Source organism: Scardinius erythrophthalmus (assembly GCF_964197995.2).
Source record: "Scardinius erythrophthalmus genome assembly, chromosome: 13".
In the NCBI taxonomy this organism is placed as follows: Eukaryota; Metazoa; Chordata; class Actinopteri; order Cypriniformes; family Leuciscidae; genus Scardinius; species Scardinius erythrophthalmus.
The window spans coordinates 21,166,630-21,189,938 of NC_138233.1; the positions used below are offsets into that span (position 1 = coordinate 21,166,630).

The following is a 23,309-nucleotide window of genomic DNA, read 5'->3' on the forward strand; positions in this document are numbered from 1 at the left end:
AATAATTGACATTAAAGGGATAGTTCACCCAAAAATGAAAATTCTGCCATCATCATTTACTCAAGTTGCTCCAAACCTGTATTAATTTCTTTCCTCTGCTGAACACAAAATACCATGTTTTAAAGAATAACAGTAACCACACAGTTGATGGACCCCATTGACTTCCGTAGCATGGGAAACAAATAATGGGGTCTGGTTACCAACATTCTTCAAAATACTTTTGTGTTCAACGAAGAAAGAAACTCATAAATGTTTGAAACAACTTGAGGGTAGGTAAATGATGACATATTTGGTTGAACTATCACTTTAAAGTTTGAACGACATTCACTGTATTGGCTACCCCATGCAGGGGTAACTACAGTCCAGCAGAGGGCATTAGAGGATCGTTGGATGAGACTCATAGATTGACACTAAAGGGGGAGTTTGCAGATGGGCTGGGAAAATTCCTTTTTTTTTTCGCGAAGGATGGAGCTGACTGTGTGTAAACGAGGTAGACAGTGGACGAAGAGTTGAAACACTGCAGAGTTAAAAACACAGCCCTGTTGAAACACTCCACTTCAGCCATCATGAAGCTCTGGCTCTTCTTCACACTGGTATTGCTTTGGCTGGAGGTCCAAAATGGTGAGCAGATCTCTCTTTGTTTCATCTGCCTTGCTATTCTTTCTTCATAAAGTCAAAACTTTGTCTTTCAATGCTTGAAATAGTAAAAAAAGTTGAGAGATGTGCCAGTGGTGACACTGCTGCCAATAGAAACCAACATTCCAGAGCAGAAAGAGGAGAGATCAAATCAGGGCAGTTTTACTTTAACGTATGCTTACATTATACAGCAGAGACAAAAGACAGAGAATCAGATTTGATTGAGCTTATCAACAAGGCCATTTTATTATGATGCTATTACTTTTTTTCCATCCAAACGTATTCCTCTAGATGTCAAGGTTTAAAAGGTTCAGTAAACCACTATATTGTTCAGTTTTCTACATTTTCGCACATAGAACAGGAAAGGCATGTTTCCACAATTGCTGTTTGTACAGCTGTGAGCAGAAGTATATTTCCAGATGGCAGAATCTCTCTCTCTCTCTCTCTCTCTCTCTCTCTCTCTCTCTCTCTCTCTCTCTCTCTCTCTCTCTCTCTCTCTCTCTCTCTCTCTCTCTCTCTCTCTCTCTCTCTCTCTCTCTCTCTCTCTCTCTCTCTCTCTCTCTCTCTCCTTCTTTTCTTTGGCTTGGTCATAGGAGGCAGAGGAGTTATCAAGTGTCTCAAAGAGAGAAATGAAACACACATGCTGTATAATGTTCATGTCCTAGCTCGCATAATACAGAACTGAATGTTATTCCCCAAGTTTGCCACTCTCATCCAAATGCATCTGCTGGTGACCAGGAAAACTCTGTTTTGGTTTACGCAGGTGTGTGTCAGCAGGTCAAGCATAAAAAAGAGGCTGGTGAGAACCGCATAAGACCAGGAAGAAAGAGGACAAAGGTTCGCTACCCCAAAGTTAAAGAAAAGGAGGCAGGAAGCAAGGGCCAGTCTATTCTCACCCAGGTCCTTGATAAAGGCCGTTTTCTCAGATTGGGCGAGAGCCTATCCTTGAATCCTGGGAAAACATTGGAACTGAGATGCAAAGGAACTAAGATTGGCTGGGCATATCCCTCTTACCTGGACACCTTCAATGATAACCGCCTCAGGTATCGCTTTATCCATTCATTTAACGTGTTCGATTGAGAATAGTTTGGCTAAATCTGGAAATTAACAGCTACTGGAGTATCTTATGTTTGGAATACATGTGTTTCAAAGATGCAGGATTCCATTGTCACATGATTCCGTTCCATGTGAAAGATTTAGTTAAAGAATCAAAATAGAGATGTTAAAGCAACACTAAGGAACATTTTTTACCTTAAAATAATGTTTCCAAAATGGTTTCAGTGGTTCATCAAGTCGTAACAGGGTGAAAGGCACTTCTGGATTCGCTTTGCAGCCCTATATCTGCTATAACCGCGCTATGCAAGTTTGCCAAACCGGGTCATGTTTCTGTAGTTCGAATGAGACATAAGAAAACTACAAATTTGACTTGCTTTACGTCAAGCGTTACAATAGTCATTATTTAGTTTTCCTTCGTTTCTGATGTCACAATACATCATGCTTTCGTGAAATCATGCAACATACTCTACCTTGTCTGTGGACATCGTTCATTCAAAGCCGGTGCTGGATAAACAGCGAGTGTGCGTGCGACGGTAGGCTGTGGGCGGCGAAATTATATACGACAGCGGTAATGGACAATTCCGCTTCCAACCTGTAGGGCGACCGAAGAGGAAAAGTTCCTTCTGACAATAAGTTATTTTAGAAAAAGAAAATAAAAAAAATGAAAGAACTCTTACAATAATGTGTTCAAAATGTCCACTACAGAAAAAATAATAATAATAAAAAAAAAATAATTTGGACATGCTGGTCACACAACGTTTGGTTGCAGAAGATTTTTTTAGTTGCAGGGGTTTGTTCTCTCATTAACATAATTGACTAAACATTTGCAGACATGAGAAAAATATCTATTTGTTTAAATTAAATTGAATCTTTATCTAAAAACAAACAAACAAAAAAAAACATTTCATTCTTTAACATTTCATTGAGATTTTTATTAATATTTTGAATTAGTTTTTGTTTTTCACATTTTCTGTTTTCATTTTAATTTTAATTAAAGGTTTAGTATTTTTTATGTGTTTTTTAACGATATCTTTATATTTTATAACTATTTTTTTTAAATAAAATAAAGCTTTTTATATTTTTATTTCAGTTAAATTTCATTTTATTTCAAGTAATGAATTTTTATTAATGCTCTTAGTTTTAGTTTTAATTAACTATAATAACCCTGTTTTGAACTACTTCAAAAGCAGACATCAAGGATATTTCAAGCAAACTGAAACAAAACATTTGTGTGAGATTATAATATGATTTCCCTTAATGGATAAAACATGTTTTTTCTGAAGAAAATTGTTATCATCAACGTACATTAAATGTAACATAGAATACTGCAGAAATAGTATAAGTAGACATCATATGGTATTCTTGATATATGGTACAGAGCTGGTAAGTCCCGCCCCTTCCGCTAACCCCACTGGACCTCTAGGTTGAAAAATCGTCAATGCAAGTGAATGGGAGAAAATAATTATTTTCTGTTCCCGTTTGAATTGTGCCATGAATGTGAACATATGTTGTCTGTGAATTTTTTATATATTTTTTCGTGTTTTCGTATCGGTTCAAAAAACCACCCACAAAACCTCTCACAATACAACTTTAACATAGTAGGGTGTCCTGTTACTTTATCCTCTACAGTAAAAGACCTGGGTGTTATATTAGATTGTAACTTGTCTTTTGGAAATCATATTTCATATGTTACAAAAACAGCCTTTTTTCACCTTAGAAATATTGCTAAGTTACGTAACATGCTATCAGTTTCTGATGCAGAAAAGTTAGTTCATGCGTTCATGACCTCGAGACTAGATTACTGTAATGCTTTATTAGCTGGTTGTCCTGCATCCTCAATAAACAAGCTACAGTTAGTCCAAAATGCCGCCGCTAGAGTTCTTACTAGATCAAGAAAGTTTGACCATATAACACCAATTTTATCATCACTACATTGGTTACCTATAAAGTTCCGTATTAATTACAAGGTATTGCTACTGACTTATAAAGCCCTAAACAGCTTAGCTCCAGTTTATTTAACGGATCTTCTATCGCCCTATAATCCATCGCGCTCTTTAAGATCACTAAATTCGAGGCTTTTGGTCATACCTAGGATATCCAGATCCACCAAAGGAGGGAGAGCATTTTCACATTTAGCTCCAAAACTCTGGAATAGTCTTCCTGATACTGTTCGTTGCTCAGATTCGCTCTCCCAGTTTAAAACTAGATTAAAGACGCATCTCTTCAGCCAGGCATTCATATAATATTTTAATCTTACAGTTAAATCCGGTCTCTACTTCATAAACGCCAGAGGAGAACTGGCCCCCGACTGAGCCTGGGTTCTCCCAAGGTTTTTTTTTTTTTTTTTTTTTTTTTCTCCATTAGGTCACCTGATGGAGTTTTTCGGTTCCTTGTCACTGTTGCCTTTGGCTTGCTCAGTTGGGGATACTTAAATTGATTAATCGATTCAACAGTGCTATTGATCTGCATTACCAAACGTGGATGTTTTACACCAGAAACAAACACTGATGTACTATTTTATTTAATACTGTGAAGCTGCTTTGATACAATCTGTATTGTGAAAAGCGCTATATAAATAAAGTTGACTTGACTTGACTTGACTTAAAGAATGCTACAATTTAGCGGGTAGAAGTTTGATACGGTTAGACTTTGTGTGAGAGCACTTTGTGGACTACAACTCTTCGCTGCTTTCGACACATTTGAAACGTCACCACCACTCACACACGGACACTAACTCACGGATCCCGCTAAACATGGCTGTCTTTGGTGCACTTCACCGCCTTCTTTCAGGGAGAGGACAAAATCGTTGAGGTTGGCGAAAACCACGGGTAAGTCAACTTTATGGGGTGACGTCACATAGGCGACATGTAGTCTTTCTCGTTATGTCTTTTCCACAACTGCTAGTCGAAGAAGCATACCATATACTGTCAAACTCGTAATATGAAAAATTATATAAAAAATTCACAGACAACATATGTTCACATTCATGGCACAATTCAAATGGGCCCAGAAAATAATTATTTTCTCCCATTCACTTGCATTGACGATTTTTTAACCTAGAGGTCCACTGGGGGTTTTACCGATGGGCGGGACTTACCAGCTCTATATGTATAAAGTGTGTAGTATACTTGTTTGATTCTGATGTTCCAGCATCACGCAGCATGAGCGGTACAGTCAGTTGATCCTCGCGTCGCCCTCTGCTGCTGATACTGGGGAGTACAGCTGTTGGGCTTTGCTCTGTGATGGAGTAGAATGTGAAAAAGATGGAGACAGTACCTCTGCCACCTACATATACTTTACAGGTACAGCGTCTGGTCGTATATCACACAAAGACACCTACGTGATCTTGAACCTCCAAATACATTGTTACAATTCTCTTTGTGTCTAGACAAAGATGAGCTGTTCGTCCCCTCTGCCATCCATTTTGAGATTATCTACCTGCGCCCTGACAAGCCCGCCACCATCCCCTGCCGGGTGACCAACCCCAAAATCAAAGTCTCGCTGCACAGGGAAGTTCCCGCGGAAGAAATCGCAGTGGATGGGACTCGGATATCTTACAATCCCACCAAAGGCTTCATCATCCAAAACCCCAGTCTAGAACATAAGGGAGCTTATTACTGCAAGGCCAACAGCACCATGAAAACCACCCCGCAAATATCCACTAAATACCAGCTGCTGTATGTTGAGGGTAAGAGGAGAACACAATAGTGTCGCTAATAACACTTAGCACACATTTTATAGTGTTTTTAATCATGTTTTTGGCATTGTATGAATCTATAAGATATAGCCTATTTTTTGGGGGTGTTTTTCCCCTGGTAGTGCCTAGTGGCCCCCCTTTTGCGACTATCGAGGCTTCATCGAACACAGTGAGAGGTGGAGACATCTTTAACGTTACATGCACAGTCCTGGGTGAACCTGAGATGAATGTCAGCTTCAGTTGGAGGTATCCTGGTCTGGTGAGTTTTACTTTTGTTATTTTCCCTCATCTGAGCTTCTGATTCAGGTTGATTTGAGACTATCGTTTTCACAGTATTATGCCATTTTGTGGATGTTACAGCTTTGCTCATGATAACTTTAAAGAGATACACCACCAGGCAAAAGTTGAGATTATAAGATTTTTTTATGTTTTTGAAAAAAGTCTCTTATACTCACCAAGACTGTATTTATTTGATCAAAAATATAGTAAAAACAGTAATTTTGTGAAATATTAATTTAAAATGTCTGTTTTCTATTTTAATATATTTTAAAATGTAGCCATTATTCCAGTCTTCAGTGTCACGTGATCCTTCAGAAATCATTCTGATATGCTGATTTAGTGCTCATTAATCATTAGTGTTGCTCAGTTATAAATAATGATTCTTCTTATTATTATTAATGATTTTGCTGCTTAATATTTTTGTGTAAACTGATACTTTATTTTCAGAATCCTTTGATGAATAGAACGTTTAAAAGAACGGCATTTATTTTAAATATAAATCTTTTGTAACATTATACATCTTTACTGTCTCTTTTTATCAATTTAATGCGTCCTTGTTGAATTAATTTCTTCTTTTCTTAAAATCTTACTTACCCCAAACCTTTGAATAGTAGTGTATCATGGTTTCCACAAAAATATTAAGCAGCACGACTGTTTACAAAGTTGATAATAATAAGAAATGGTTTTTTTTTAACATCAAATCATCATATCAGAATGATTTCTGAAGGATCATGTGACACTGAAGACTGGAGTAATGATGCTGAAAATTCAGCTTTGACATCACAAGCATACATTACATTTTAAAACATTTTGCAATAGAAATCGGTTCTTTAAATTTTTTATTATATTTCACAATATTAGCTTTGAAAGTCATGAGACTTTAAAACATAAAAAAATAAAAAATAATTCATAATTATTTCAAACTTTTGACCTGTAGTGTAGATTGAGATAGGTTTTGATGTGTTGTCCTTATCGTGACGTGTGTGTCTCTCAGGGTCAGAGGCCAGTGAGCATTCATGACTCCTGGAGGCTGATAAACCGTGGCGTGGGACACACCACACGCATCTCCCAGAGCGTCATGATTGTGGATGACGTTGAAACGATCGATTATGGAAAGTACATCTGCACCACCAAAAATAAGAACGGAGAGACATTGGTGGCCACATCGGTGAAGTCACGTGCCTAGATAGAACATCAAGATTATATACTGAGCTGAGCTGGACTCCATTCACACTTCAGGCTTCTTGCTTTTTAAATCATTATGAAAAACATGTATTCTATATATGACTTGGAAATAAAATGCTTCTTTGACTGAGACTTGATAAAGAAAGTTAATGCAACACTATACTTAATACAGTGAGGAAAATAAGTATTTGAACACCCTGCTATTTTGCAAGTTCTCCCACTTGGAAATCATGGAGGGGTCTGAAATTGTCATCGTAGGTGCATGTCCACTGTGAGAGACATAATCCCAAGAACACCATCCCTACTGTGAAGCATGGGGGTGGTAGCATCATGCTTTGGGGGTGTTTTTCTGCACATGGGACAGGGCGACTGCACTGTATTAAGGAGAGGATGACCGGGGCCATGTATTGCGAGATTTTGGGGAACAACCTCCTTCCCTCAGTTAGAGCATTGAAGATGGGTCGAGGCTGGGTCTTAATGACCCGAAGCACACAGCCAGGATAACCAAGGAGTGGCTCTGTAAGATGCATATCAAGGTTCTGGCGTGGCCTAGCCAGTCTCCAGACCTAAACCCAATAGAGAATCTTTGGAGGGAGCTCAAACTCCGTGTTTCTCAGCGACAGCCCAGAAACCCGACTGATCTAGAGAAGATCTGTGTGGAGGAGTGGGCCAAAATCCCCCCTGCAGTGTGTGCAAACCTGGTGAAAAACTACAGGAAACGTTTGACCTCTGTAATTGCAAACAAAGGCTACTGTACCAAATATTAACATTGATTTTCTCAGGTGTTCAAATACTTATTTGCAGCTGTATCATACAAATAAATAGTTAAAAAATCATATATTGTGATTTCTGGATTTTTTATTTTTTTTGATTATGTCTCTTACAGTGGACATGCACCTACGATGACAATTTCAGACCCCTCCATGATTTCTAATGGGAGAACTTGCAAAATAGCAGGGTGTTCAAATACTTATTTTCCTCACTGTATATTATGCACTATTACCAGTGAAATAGAATCAGTTATTACAACCGTGTTAACCTGTAATTCTCAAAATGGAAGGTGTTAAGGTCTATACGCATATTTTTACACGCTTGAAATATGACTGAGGACCGTGAAGGCTTTGTGCTCCGCTCTAATGGACTCCGTATGTGGAATGTGCAGCGGGAGCCCAGTGCTTATTTTGGTTCAGTGCGACACATTCAAAGTATGTTTCTCCTCCTCTCGCAGAGATTTCTGTTATTGAATTATTAGCAATTCAAGAATAAGTTACAGTAGAATTCACCAGATCATAGTAAAATGATGCCAAATTTCACAGAGCTATTTACTATACACTTCTAAGTGCTGCCATGGACTTACAGCCAAAAGATGATGAAGAGCAATAAGAAAACCAACAGATACAACAGGTTCCTGCATGCCGTCGCACATAAACGGCCTGACAAATACAGGTGAATTTTGAATTTCTTTATTAATTGCATATTTTCAAGAGTTTCAGTTTCACGCCAACATCCACACAAACAGCTTGCAATACGTATAAAAAAAAAACAAAAAAAACTTTTGCATGTAGCTTGCATGTAAAGCTGCAGTGGAGGGTTTCAGACAGAGGGGGCGCTCCTGAGGCCACTGGAACATGCTCAGTCAATTACATTAGTCTCATGATCAGACTTAAATATAGAAATAAAGACACACAAACTCTCAAATCTTTCCCCTAGGGCTCAATCAGACTGAACAATATACAAAACCCGTATTCAAGAAAATCTTTATGAACAAAAGAATTCAGCTTCCCAATAGTACATGCCTTCATTCACAGGGCTGCCCATGTCATTATGCCATTTCAATATCAAGCACTCTGCAAGCAATTCTGATTGCCAAGGAAGTGAGGAAAAGGGATAATTCAACCCTTAAACAGGCGTTATTTAAAACATTAAAGCTTTTTAATCAACTATTAATAATTCATTCTGCTCTGAGTCTCTCCTATACAATATATGAATGATATGGAGAGCATATCTGAGATGAAACATGCATCATGATCTGGGTAAAGCTCACCTTGTTACAGTTCTTAAAATGTGTGATGATATAAAAAGAATACCATTTACAAAATCCAAAATAAAGGCATGATATAGACGAGACATTTTTGCATAAGGTTTTGAGAACACCTGGTTTTTAAAGTCAGTGAATATTTCCATTGGAGTAAATCGTAACAGTCAGTTTATGGCATGAGTTGATCTATGAAGCGCTGCTTTCGTAAATTTCACCTGGGGTCTGAGCTCCTACATGAAATAAAGGGAAACCAAATGCTTCACAAGCAACAGCATCTGGGAAATGTCCAGCTGGCATTTGGGCATTTGTCCCAGGGCAATGATAAATCTGGATTTACACAGGTTCATTTCAAGGCGTCTGGTGAAAAAGCTTCAGAAGTTGATAAAGGCCCAATTCTGATGTCAGTCCTCCAAAGTCAGGAACTTCAAGCAACAAAGCAATTCAGGAGGGGGAAAAACAACAACAACTACTGTACTTGGAGAGAAACTTTCTTCTAGCCCTGAGATATTCCTTTTTTTCTCCTTAGATAGACGTGAAAGGCAAACGTACGAGGGTGGCCTCATTGGTAAGTGCTGCTGTGCAATATTTTCTTCAGTTTTTTTTTTTAGTCTGTACAAGAGAGTTTGTTCCATTTTGACATGGTCCAGACCAGCTTCAGCATGCAGGAAGTGCTCCGTCCTGTATGAAAGTGCTTCCTGGAAGCTGAAGGCTGCTGTTATCTGGGCGAGACGGTGGGGCTGGAGAACACCGCAGAGTTCCGTGGTGACTGGAGAGTGAGGGACGGGGAAGGAGAGACCTTGCGCGGGCTGCTCAGATCACCGTTGTTGAGCTTCCAGATCAGCTCTTCATTCTCCATAGACAGACGTTTGTTCACTTTGGACTCCTTCTGGAGGGTTTCCTGCAAAACTGCCTGCTCTGTGGACAGTTGTCTGAAAACAAAACAAGTCAGCGCTCAGGTAAACTTGATTAGTCACTATAACTGGACAAGATGAAAGAAGAGAAGGTGTCTCGTCTGCAATGAAAACGCACCTTTCCTGCCGTTACAAGAGCACAACTAATAATTAAAGTAATTCAATTTTCAAAGCATAGCCAGAAGCTAATTTGTGAAATTTCTCTTGCAAATTCCAAATGCAAATACTATGAAACTTCAAAGACTTAGATGAAGTGTTAGAAGCTAGACAGGTAGATTGAGTAAAATCATTTCTAAAAGCCTAAGGTAGGGATGGTTTTAGTCTTAACCCTATCCCTACCCCTAAACTTAACCCTACCTATAACTGATCCCTAAAATCAGAGGGAAATGATAGGTGAATAAAACTGATGTAGAAGCACTTAACCCTTGTCATAAACCTAAACTTAACAAACTTATGTCTCAAATCATAAGTTTAGGAAGACAATTTTGTATTACGCTACCTAGACAAAGCAGCATGTCTGTCCATTCTGGCTTTGAGGTCCTCGTTCTCCTGTTGCAGCTTCTTAAGACATTCATCCAGCTTCACATTCCTCTCCATCTAAGAATAAATCAAAGTCTTAGTGTTCCTCCAACACAGACAAGAGCATAAGATTTATGTCATCTCTACTGTGATTAGAATGAACACAAAGGAGAATTTCTCCGTCTAAATGCTTTATGCAAAATTGAGCTCACCAGTTTGTCCATCTGCATGAGTTTCTTGTCTTGTTCATGGATCCGCTTGCTTTTGATGTCCAGCACTACTTTAAGGCTTTCAAGCTCCTGCTCCAGATAAAGAGTGTGGGAGTCCTTCTTCAACATAAAATAAACAAGAAAGATCAGGGATATACACTGGCTTTCCTAAACTGGATTCATCATTAAGACAAGAATTATTACATTTTCATGATTACATTTGTGGGCTTTATAAAACAAACTCTTTCTTTAACTTCAGGCACTTTTATGCCCAGGGGTTGAATTATATTTAAATTCACAGAATATTTTGTTACATGAAGACCACATTAAACTGACTTGTAAATGTTTCATCATACCCGTGTCATTTATGTTTGCTAGTTTTCAAGGCATTTTATATACAGTATAGATTTAATCATTTTACTCTTGTCCCAGACCACATTTATTATTATTATCAATGTTGTGCTGCTTAGTATTCTCGTGAAAACAGAAACAAATTCTCACGATTTTTTGATGAAATATATATTTTTTTTAAATAGAAATATTCCGTAACATTATAAATCTCTATTTACTTTCAATTAATTTAATGCATCCTTGCTTAATAAAAGTACAAATTCTTTAAAAACAAATTTTTATACAAATAGTGGAAACAATATTTTAAGGTGACGTTGTTACACATTACATGTACTTATAGTATTAACAGGAGATTATGCATAATTAACCCAAGTAATTAACCCTAAAACCAAACCATAACCCTATAGTAAGTACATGTAGTTCATTAATATTAATCAGTACTTATTTGTGTAATTACACTGTAACAAGGACACCTTAAAATAAAGCGCAACCCAAATATCTTACTGAAGCCAAACTTTTTAACACTGCAGTATAGAATTACTAATAAGAATTCTCCTGTGGTGTACATGCATAAACACTACTGGATTTGTTAGTGAACAAACTAAAAGAATTGAGAATGTGAAGTGCGTTTTAAGAGTATTTGCTAAATGCATCCATGTAAATGTACAGTAAGACAGTTTATGTTCTACCAGTCCACAAGGTCAAGTGTCTATAGTAGAAGAAACACCCATATATGAACTTTGCCTCTGTTGCATTGTCACACTATTCATAGGGCAGGGTCTGGCAGCTTTATGCAGGGTAGTTATCTAAATAATTATCAGAGAATGTTGAGAGTTCCGGAATCTTCTTAGTCCCGATTGGAAATACCCGTCTAATATTAACCTGCTATTCATAGAAAACACAGTCTACTCAAAGCAGAGATGCATGACTATCAATGGCAATGGTTGAGTCTGTTTGATAACACATATATTTGGGAGCTACACAGGGGTGTTATGTACCTGCGTTCTCTCAGCCAGATCCATCCTTCTCTTCACCTCACAGTTCAGTTTTTCTTTGAGGCTGTTGTTCTCTGTTATGAGCTCCTGAATTTGATTCTGTTTGAGGAGAAATACACTGATATGAAAATGTTTGCTAAATTTCAACAGGGCAAAAAAACAAGAAAGGAAGAATAAACGGAACAAGAATGTTGTGGATTTTTAGAACTTTTGGAATTTGAGCTTTTGGTCATTGCCTTACAGATAATGTTTCTGATTCCATCAGTGTTGTGTTGAGAGTTTGCATTTCCTTTTCATGGGACTCTTTGAGTTCTGCAAAAGTTAAGTCAGGATATATTAATGAGTGGGAGGTAAAGTTGTTGGCTTTCAAAATGTAAGTAACAGGTGCAACATTTACACACATTTTAGAGAGAAAAATAAAAAACAAATCCCAAGATTATTTACCCTTGAAAGACTCCTCAAAGTGTTGTTTAAGGCCGTCCACCTCCTCTATATGGCTGACTTCCAGTTCCTTCTTCAAAGCCTCATGTTTTGATCGTAACTCTTCTATCTAGACAAGTACAAATATAGTAATTTTGTAAAAGTCTCATTGGTTTATTTTAGTGTATAAATGATTAAGAAATGAGATGTCATATGTCCAAACATCTAAAAGGTAAAGGCTCATATGCCAAAAACAAAAAGTTATGAAATTACTTTGCATAGTTATGGAAAAGCATCATGAAAATATCATTTACTAAGTTTTTAGAAGACATCTGAAATTAACTCGATCCAACAGAAAGTGTGTCATGACAAAAAAGGTGAACTGTCCTCCACACCTGCTGTTCCATCTGAGCTTTGCACTTATCGGCCTCGTCCTGGTAGGTCTGATGAACCTTCTCCCACTCAGTTGAGTAGAAGGTCTTCAGTCTCTCCTCAAGGTCAGCGAGGTCCAAGATGTGCTGCTCCTGGACCTTCTGCAGGACTCCATCAAAGGCCGCACGCAGCTCTTCCTTCTCCTGCTCCAGACGCTCACAAGAGTAAACCGAGCTCACTGAGGAAAAGGTCAGACCATTTGGACATTAGAAGATCGATTAAGTGATTCATTCAGTTAACAAACATCAACCCCACAGAGCACCATTTAGGATGCCTTTTTTTGGGCATGATATGACAGCAACCCTTCAACTTGAAGAAAAAAAAAAAAAAGAAGAAAAAAAGTAGGACATCTAATATCTTATGCACCGGTTTGTGATATGAAAATATAGATATTCTATAAGTAGACAGCAGTGGAATAACCAGAGCAAATGTTGAAAGGCCAACACGTCCATTTGTTGCTTTGATTTCAAGCCCTGCCAACACTAGACGCTATGAATCATTACTCAAGTATTCTGCATTGAGTCCCAGTTGTCTCTACAGTTATGGTATCTCCAGCAGTTCTGTAAATAAAGCGTCAACTGTTACTCAAAACACGTCAAATTACAACTGAGGGAAAGTTCGTCAAAAGGAACGCTAATCCAGAGAGGCATAATGAACAGATGTTTCCTAACTCTCTCCATCAGAACTGTCACAGATACTGTCCCTCTGAGCATTAGCTAAGTTTGCTCAACTCTTAGAAACGGATGACACTTCACTGCACAGAACACACTGGCACACAGGACTGCTGTGGTTTACACACAAGCTGAATGCTGCAGCTGCTCCTGTCTTTGTAGTGTACAAGTGTGCAGTCAAGTCATCCAGCTCATGAAGTAACAGGCTATTCTTTTGGGACCTTTTGAGGTTGGGATTTCTGGCTAAATGGACACCCTATGGTTTCCATAATTAAGGTACAAATATAAAAGGAAAGTCAATGAAATTAATAATAATATATATATATATATATATATATATATATATATATATATATATTTTTTTTTTTTACTTTAATATTTGTATTTAAACAAATGACTATTTATGCATTTAAATAAACATGTAGATAAGTATCTGTATTTATTCATTAAACTATCTAAATGTGTTTATTCATTCAAAAAACAAATCTCTATTTATTAAATAAATACAATTTTAAATAAATACAGATTTATTCTATTTATATTTATGCATTTAAATGCCTGTTTTTTTTTTTTTTAAATAAATACAGGTATTTAAATGAATACAGGTATTTATTTATTCATTAAAATACCTGTATTTATTTATGAAATTCATACATACAAAGACTTGAAAACACCTTCTACGATGATCATGTTTTTCATTTCTGAATAAATTTATTGTGATTTTATTTTAAGGGGGTGTGAAGTCAAATGTCAGGGTGATACAACAAGCTGCTTCACGGTTTATTAATATTTAGAAAATGTTAATCCGCCAAATCCAAGACATATGGTGGGACCAACAAAGTCATGTGATGCGACCAGCATACAAAGGCCAGTAAGTCACTTTAAAAATATAATGTAATATAATGAAATAATAGCTGAAAACTGGGCTGCTGTTTTAGACAGCTCATCAGTCCACTTGCTCCATAAGGCTGAAATGAGGCTCATATTCTTTTGTCAACTTAAGTGTTTCATAGGTGTATGTATGCAAAGAGATGTACAGTATGAGGCAGTATTTCACATTAGTATAAGTATCTTATATGCATTAAGCGTTCAGTAATATTGGACTTCTTAATGTGTATGCAAGTTTTTCATATATATATATGCATGAGGGAAGCTTGATTTAAGCGCTACAATGTCTAAATTCTGTAGATTAACAGTGTATTTTTCAGCTCATCTCATCTGTTTACTGAGGCACCAGTAGGCGTTTCTGTACTTTATTATCAAAAGGTCAAGAGCAGCATGTCAGCAAAATGAATTACTTAAATGAGTCACAACAAAAACGGCTGTTGTTCTCCAGGGGGAAACTTGGGTCATATCCCTTACTGGCACTGCAACCTAATCATCTGTGTTCTAAGATGAAAACAAGAGAGTCTTAAAATGGGTTACAATCAGAATCATCATTAAGTTGCTTTTAGGGGTTAAATGAGAACAGTATCTAATGACTCTGCTGTACAAGGGACAGTTAGCAGATCTAAACCATGATCAGATCCGTCCAGAGAAGATGAGCCAGACCCAGAGCTCACTAATGGCTTGATGCATTTCATCTTCAGCGTAATTCTATTATAGGTTATATTTATGATGCAGAGCAAGGCTGAAGGCCTATAAATAATACAAATAATGCAAACAAGAGGAAAAACAGACAGTTAGGTAGGATGAATATGCCTTTTTTTTTTTCACAGAAGACTATGACTGTGCAAAAATGACTGTGCATTAGCATCCAAACAGTATATTTAGCTTATTTCAGAAAGCTTTTGGGAGTAGAAAGCTCAACGATGTACAGTATATGTATGTGCACACATTTTCACATCTAGAGTTAAAATGCGTTTTCAAAACAGAAAACGAAACTGTGCGTTTAACAAGCCTGGGTGAATTTGCCTTAAATAAATCATGTGACATCGTCTAGACATGCCTTTCTTAAAAGTAATGCGTGTTATTTTGAGAATAGTTTTAATATAAAAACATAAGGCTTATAGCAGCAATGAAGTTACCATTCTGCACAGAGAAGTTAATCAGTCACATGCCAAATGGCAAGCTAAATTGATTAGACACAGTTCTAGCAGGTTTTGTGTGAAGACAGCACTCGCTTCACTGGCAGAGAGCAGTTGTCCTGTGTTAAAAGACACTTTTGTTTTATAAGGGAATTCTGGGTGTGTGCCAAAAAGCATGGCACTGACATCACTCGCGTCATACTAGGGCGAAAGCTGGAATGAATACTTGAGGCTGTGGGTAAATGACAAAATTTAGCAGATATTCCTGCAGCTATATTGTGACTTCAAGAGGTGGTCTGGAGAATTCTTACGGGGTCTTAACATGGTCAGAAGCGCTGGAATGTGCTAATATGCCTAAGCAGTGATTATAATAGTAAAGAAAGATCATGTGCAGGACTTAAAAGTCAGAAAAAAACGCTTTGATTAGTAAAAAATTCATTAATCCCGAAGAGCTGCTGCTGTATCTCATCAGTCAAAAAAAAAAAAAAAAATCTCATATCACTCCCCATGCTCAGTTTTCAGGTGGTAATATGAGCTGTGAAATCAATGCATCAGACGTCTCTCAGGGGTGAACACTGGCCTGTACTAAATACATTTCTCTATGTTACTTTGCCCATTAGACTGTGAGGGACATCAGACTTGTCTGACCTTGTCGGTATGACCTTCACATACCAGAACGCCTTTCTGGAGGTGTGTCTCCTAAATGACCCCTATGGGAGGGGAGAGTCCTTCCAACAGGACCAATAAAATGAACAGACCGTCCTCCTCATCTAAAACCACATGGTAGTTCATGTACTAGCAAGCATGCTTAGTGGTTGGTAAATTTAAACACGCTACCAGTCAAAAGCTTGGGTACAATATACATTTCGGACATTTTTTCTATACAAATATAAATTATGCTTGTACATTTGAGTACATTGAGTTTTCAGCATCATTACTCCAGTCTTCAGTGTCACATGATCCTTCAGAAATCATTGTAATATGCTGATTTATTGCTTTAAAAATATTTCTAATCATCTATTTATCGAAGTATCAATGGTGAAAACAGTTGTACTGCTTTACAATTTTTTGTGGAAACCATAATATATATTTTTTCAGGATTCTTTGATGAATAGAAAGTTCAAAAGAACAGCATTATTGCTGAATAAAAGTATTCTTTAAAAAAAGTTACTGACAAGATATTGGTAGTACATTTTAGATTTAAAAACCACCCCAGAATTCACTCTATGAATTTGGAGGAAAATACCCGACTGTGTAGAGCTACAATAATATAAACATATTTTGGTCCTGTGTGTGTTATTTGCATTCTGCATTCTACAATAAAAGTACATGTGTCCAAACTTTTGACAGATGCAGGCTACCAACACTGAAGCTTGAGAGGTCATGGTAGTCTGCGTGTTACGGCAAAAAAAAGCACGCCCACCGTTCATCACTGATTACCACTCGTGACCAGCGTATCCAAATATTACATTAATTAGAAACGGCGACATTTTGGCAGCTCTCTCCGTTCTTTCCGCAGACAGTGAAAGCCAAGCACTCTTCAGTGACTCACACACACTTACCCAGCTCCTCCCGTAAAGTGACCAGCTCTTGAGACAGCTCCCTGCGCCGCTTCATCACCTCCTCATGCTGCGGGAAAACACAAGAAAAATCAGTGCATCATTTTCATTGCGTCGCATGCCTCACATTACCCAAATTACACAAGAAACACAATCTGCCAAAAAGTATGTTGCCATGGAGCAAGGCAATGCCAAGTGCAATCTAATGTCATGATGAAAGAACAACTCTGGAATTCCTTTTGCAGACATGAATCATGCATTAGACTGTTCCTCTGAAGGGTGTCTTCAGGACAGGATGAGTTTCAGATTTTAACATGGCATAAATGATATATTAACAAAGCATTTTCAACCTAGCAGTGTACAAAAAGAAAACAGGCTATCCTCTAACTCGTTAAAAAAGAGAATTCAGTCATGAATTCAGAAAAGTCATGACAGATATTTGCCCAGGCATGCAATAATCCCACAGCAAAGCTTTGTGGTTTACACACCACTATGACAGCTCTGCAAGCGTTTAATTAAAAACGAACATATGAATGACAACAACCGAATGTAGAGCAATAAAATCAGCAGTGTCTCTCTCTCTCTCTCTCTGTGGAGGATAGTCAGCGCCACAGCTGCAGTGCTGTCAGCCTCCCCAACCAACACAAAGACGCTTCAAAAACCGCGTGCTGCCGTTCTGACCAGCCCCTTCCCCCAGAGATCAATGCCAGAGTGACATTTACACAACAGTTATGAACTCATTAGCATTCATAACATATTCATTAGGATAAGCCAAACTCAAATTTAAGAATGCTCAAACTAAATACACAACCTCATCTCACTGAAATGACATCCTTTGTATAGGCATCCATAGCAATCCCATTTCTAATGCCAATCTATCCAGTCCTGCACCCTGCAGAGAGGATAATGTCTTTACCCTGTGTCCAGCGCAGGGAGAGTTAAGGCACACTTTGCTGCCGGAGCAGCCCATAGTCCCGTCTCTGTGACTTCAGTCCAGAATGCAGGAATACAGCAGCCCAGATGCATGAACCTCTGCCACCTCTACCTCCTCTCTCTGCCGTCTCGCTCTACATCGGAGAGACTAGTGGAATAAGCTCATTGGCTATCACCTCCTCCAACCACTTGCTTTCTCAGTGGTGAAAGGATACCGTAATACATCTAAAAGAAGGGCAACGGAGGGAGGCGGCTGTATTGTGCTTGGGAGAAAGCTACATGAATGCTGTACTTCGGGACACCCACAGCAAGTAGAAAAAAATGACATGTCTGACAGCTGGTTGACTGAGTGGCACGTAATGAAATGGTGCATGTTACAGGAAAAGTGTGCAGTGACCTTCCCACAGGGCATGAGGATAGAGGAGAAGTGCTGTCTTTTTCTTGCTTTCCTTTCAGCACCCTTGCAAAATTTGCTGACTGAAATTGGTATAGGTTATAATTTCACATTCATATTTACTCTTATTAAATGTTAAAAACTGCACAATACACTTCAGTCATGGATGTCACTTTAAATTTGACACTAATGAAAACAAGGATGTCAGAATAACATTTGGTGTCAATTTAAATATGGAGATGGAGTAGACCATGACTAAGATCCAAACCTACCAAACAGTAGTTTATAGTTATTGCAAGCCAAAAAAAGTATATATGCTACAGAAAACTACAATAAATTATTATTATTAATAATAATAATATTTAAATAAAAAAACAGCTCTTTTTTTCTGTATGCAGTAGAAAATAACAGATTCTTGTTTAAGACAATAATAAAAAATCCCTAACCTAATCCTAATAATGTTATTAATAATAATAATAATAATAATAATAGTAAAAGTGAAACTAAATTATCATGTTAAAAAAAGTTACTTTTATCAGTATTATTATTGCTGTTATTATAATACATGTATGCAGTAAAACAATTACAACAACACTATTATTTTTGTATTGAAAATAAAAAGTTAGTCAAAATGTCAAAATATTAAAAAGTGCTGTAAAGCAATGCTAATAGAGTCACTGCTGTATCCAAAGCCATTTATCTAATGATGTCATCACACCGATAACTTCACTGGGAAATGATTAAAAACACATTAATTTATCATTATAAACTAAATCAATGAATGATACTGCTTCAGGGAAAGCATGTGTGGCCTCTTGTAGTGAAATTATGGCAATGTACACAGTGTGCTGACAGCTCATTGCAAACAAAAGATATGAAGCAGCTCCCTAGGCATCCCAGCATGCTTCTGACCATATCAAGACAGCAGCTGGTACATTCTCACACAGACATGCTGAAGACCAGACGCCAATTATAAAGCTTAACAGATTCCTAGATGGGACAACATGTTTTCAGTGGCAAAAAAACAACAACCTTGGACTGTAAAAATGTGAACCAAGGACCTTAGAGTAAATTAATATAATTTCTTGTCCAGGATCTATAGTTCAAAGACATGCAGGATTTTTTTTTTTTTTTTTTTACTGTTTTAAAAATATACACCCTTTTTATGGACTGATTGTAAAAGTGCCGCAGCTTAATTATGGTAGTGCCTTTTAGTTAAAGTTGGTCTTGGTCCAGATTCTGCAGGATCAGCCAACATGCACTCCAGAGTATAACCTGTCAGCTTCAGCTCAAACAAACTGCACTTCTTCCATTCTTTTGTGCAGCAGACAACTGTGACTGATATCTTTTTCTCACTGTTCACTTTAAACATGTATATCCAACCAGCCTTCATATTGCCATTATATCAAGGACAATTCTAAAATTAATAAGCTCTAATCGGTCCAGAGTCAGTACAGTCAGATAAGTCTATGAGGGTGGAAAGTGAACTGTAAGAGATATATATACACAATGTAAATAAATGTGATGTTATATATGTAAATCATTATTATTATTATTATTATTAATATTATTTATATTTAAAAATGTGAACATGAGGCAAGTAAGCCAGTTCATTAGAAGGTGGTGTCAAAGAGGTAAACCGTTAAAAAGAACATCACCAAAACAAACAAAGAGCACTAAGGAGCACAATACTACCCCAAACACATGCAACAGGACTATACAAACCAATACAATCAGTGCTGGGCTGTCAGATCACAACCTGATATCTAGATATCTATACTATCCCTAACCCAAGAAATCTGACCTTAACTTGACAACTGATAACCACAACTGCCTGAAGACACCATCTTCATGTATTATTCATGTCTGCTGTATAGCAGAATGATTCATCAACATAAGCAATATAATATCATAATACTCACCCCAGCATATAGATGCTTTATGACCACAGCAAATGCCTCGAACCTGCGGTTGTTGGATCGGAGCGTGTTCTCCAGCTGTTGGATGGTCTGGTTCTTCTTCTCACACAAAGCCTTGTAGTACTCCACATTTCTGGACTTACTCTCTGGAGGTACCAGATCCGGTTGTCCATTTGTCGGGGGCTGCTGGTTGCGGGAACTTGTCCTTGACTTGCTCTTGTCAACTGTAAGAGAACATGCATTTAGTGCTGTGACAACATTCAGCATTATTTTCCGTCAAGGTGCTCCTCAAGGTTCATAGACCTTAGACCCAACGATCACAGACGTTGTCCGTTCATTTAAATCCCAGAGATGATCCACACAGCAGATAAGACCAGCTAGCCACCAAATGCAACCCTGAATGAGATAACAGCTCACTCCATCACCAAATAATATCTTCCCATCAGAGGCCTCTTATTTTAGCAGGGCTATGCCACTGTGGTTTTCATTTACATCATCTCATAAATATAACACCAGGACATAGTCAGGGCACAAATCCCTCAAACAAAGCGGCCTCACTACTAGAGGAAGGGTACCTAAAGTTAGTTGCCAACTTGGCACTATATGTATAAGGCCGTAAAACCCTTGTGAGGTCCATGCAGTTTTTATACAAAACTTTTCCTATGCCAACACCTAAAGTCTTCATGTTGTTAATCCAGTTTGTCCTAGCTGAGTAATTACATAACAGCTCAGTGTGAGCAGCCTTGGACATTTCTGAAATACCAGCTTTAATAGGGCAGGGGTGGGCCCACAAACTTTAGGAGGCCTTTCTCCTCTAATGTCAGTCTAGTGTCAACTGATTCACAGCTCCAAGTTCAGTTTACATATGCAAAGTTATGTCTATATTCTTTAAACATGTACATATGTATATATGATCAATTATATAAAACAATTGAACATTATAAATCAAATTTATAAAACATGCTGCCTGAACTGTTTAACTACTGTTTTTTACAAGGGGTAAAAATGATGGAGAAAATACACTTTGAAACACTTTCAGTGAAAAAAAAAAAAAATTATAATATATATATATATATATATATATATATATATATATATATATAGCAGTGAGCAGTGAATCATTATTTTCTTTTACCTACACACACACAAAACATATTGATTCGGCAAAGCAATGGAATCACCAATTGCATAAAAAACATTTTATCACTGTAAAAGACCAGCCTTACACACATACATTTTTAATTGTGCAACTTACCAGCTACTAAATTAATGCAAGCTGGGATGCACAATAGTCCTTTTTCAAGACAGCATTACAAGTCACAAAATGTGCATTGTTTAACACTATTAGGAAACAGACCAGATGGGTCCTTTGAGAAACAACTGAGAAATAAGGTTGGGAACATTGACCAATTTGCAAGCCAACCACCTCAGGAACTTGATCCAAATGTCAATAAACGACTTCCAACAGACATTGTCTAGAATGCTGAAATTTACTGATGATCAGATCTTTGACTATAGATTCAGAATGCATACAGTATATATGAATGTTCTTCCTATCTAGCATCCTGTTACACCTTCAAGACAAAGTCTCAAACTGCTCCAGGTCTGTTAGTTCACTGTACCCACCCATAAAATAAACAGAGCTGTTGAGCTTATCACATGGATTGGAGGAACTGAAAACATCACAGTCCTGATTAAAAAGCTGTACTAGCTAATAAAATTTAATCCAGACAGTCTTTTTCAGATACTTTTATGTGGCACATATTAAACGAAGTAAAAAAAAAAAAAATGGGAAAAACATAAATGGGGAATCAATAGCCTACGTAGAAGTCAGAATAAAGATCTGCTTTTGTCTTACGAATGGGATTATAGTGCTCCTAATTTGTACACATGATATTCTCTTATAATTTAGCAAAGCATTTTTAAAAGGCGAAAATTTAGGTCATCAGCTTGGTGTGGCACATATGTTAGCCAACACTTTAGAAATGCAGTATAATTCAAACCATAAGGTGTCATTGCTGGGTAAACATTTGTGTGGCTCCCTCTGCTGCTCAACTCGTGTTAAGAACAAACTGCAGGTGTATGAAAGCGCAAACACTGAATGTTAAATCTAAATTGAACAAACCAAGTTATGCAGCTTAAAAAAACACAAAAAAAAAACACACATCAATGTATCAAATCAATCCACCCTGCAACCTTATATACTTTGAAACACTCAACCAGTTCCTTAAAAGTTGCACCAATTTCATGCTAGCCAATCTACACTGACAGAGAATGTAACTAGATTAAAGATACCAAGTCCTGTAAAGGTCAGAGGTATGGAGAACGGACTCAATTTCAGAATGGAACGGAATCAAGTTCTCACTTTAGTCTCTTATTGTTGTACTTCCAACAGCAGTCACCAGAGGCCTCTGTGGTTAGACAGACAGACGATGGATTTTCATGTTTTATGGGGACATTCCATAGACGTAATGATCTTAATACTGTGCAAACTGTATATTCTATCCCATAACCCATCAGAGAAAACTTTCTGCACTTTTACATTTTCAAAAAAAACATCACTTAGTATGATTTATTAGCTGTTTTCCTCATAGGAACCAAAAAATGTCCCCACAAGGACATGGATTTTAGGGATATTTTTGTGAAGACATTCTGTCGTCATAATGTAGTGTTTACCAGGACCACACACATAAAGCAACACAAAAGCCTATTTAAAGATAAAATGTGTAAGCTTTTATTATTTTTCAAATATTTTCCCTAATCAGCCAACTATATTAAGCAAATTTGTAGGTTCCTTTAAAATGTGTTAACGGTTGTGTTATCAACTGATCTGCTTATTTGGGAATCAGGACCAGCCCAACATAGCAACATTGGTCCAATGAATAGTTTGAGGGCGGGGCTACTTGTATGGCCAGCCAATAGCAAAAGGGGAAGTGTGGAAAAAAACCTTTTAACAATGTTGCTTTTGTTGAGAAGGCCTCAGTTACTCATCTCACAACAGAGCAGGTATTACATTTTTGGATATAAATCCAATATCAGATTATGTGATCAAGCCTCTTTTTTTTCCTGCAACACGGT

At 37.4% G+C, this 23,309-nt stretch overlaps 2 protein-coding genes across 6 annotated transcripts in view; one reads left to right on the forward strand and one right to left on the reverse strand.

The window, feature by feature from the left end:
- Positions 1 to 425: 425 nt before the first annotated feature.
- pdgfrl (platelet-derived growth factor receptor-like) lies at positions 426 to 6,985 on the forward strand. The gene is made up of 6 exons (XM_081382502.1): positions 426 to 621; positions 1,400 to 1,679; positions 4,843 to 4,994; positions 5,081 to 5,380; positions 5,512 to 5,648; positions 6,663 to 6,985. Exons 1-6 carry the CDS (start codon positions 567 to 569, stop codon positions 6,852 to 6,854), a joined length of 1,116 nt encoding a protein of 371 aa, XP_081238628.1. The 5' UTR covers positions 426 to 566; the 3' UTR covers positions 6,855 to 6,985.
- Positions 6,986 to 8,300: 1,315 nt separating this feature from the next.
- The window catches only part of mtus1a (microtubule associated tumor suppressor 1a), a 33,008-nt gene continuing 17,999 nt past the window's right edge, over positions 8,301 to 23,309 (reverse strand). For 3 of the 5 annotated variants that reach the window (XM_081381921.1, XM_081381923.1, XM_081381925.1), the window contains 9 exons: positions 20,235 to 20,455; positions 16,989 to 17,055; positions 12,692 to 12,906; positions 12,321 to 12,426; positions 12,118 to 12,188; positions 11,880 to 11,975; positions 10,534 to 10,650; positions 10,302 to 10,399; positions 8,301 to 9,820 (listed from right to left, as the gene is read on the reverse strand). In XM_081381921.1, the coding sequence (XP_081238047.1) occupies positions 9,607 to 9,820; positions 10,302 to 10,399; positions 10,534 to 10,650; positions 11,880 to 11,975; positions 12,118 to 12,188; positions 12,321 to 12,426; positions 12,692 to 12,906; positions 16,989 to 17,055; positions 20,235 to 20,455 (1,205 nt within the window). In that variant the 3' untranslated portion in view covers positions 8,301 to 9,606. The remainder of the gene's footprint in view (positions 9,821 to 10,301; positions 10,400 to 10,533; positions 10,651 to 11,879; positions 11,976 to 12,117; positions 12,189 to 12,320; positions 12,427 to 12,691; positions 12,907 to 16,988; positions 17,056 to 20,234; positions 20,456 to 23,309) is intronic. The other 2 variants (XM_081381922.1, XM_081381924.1) reach the window with 1 other exon arrangement.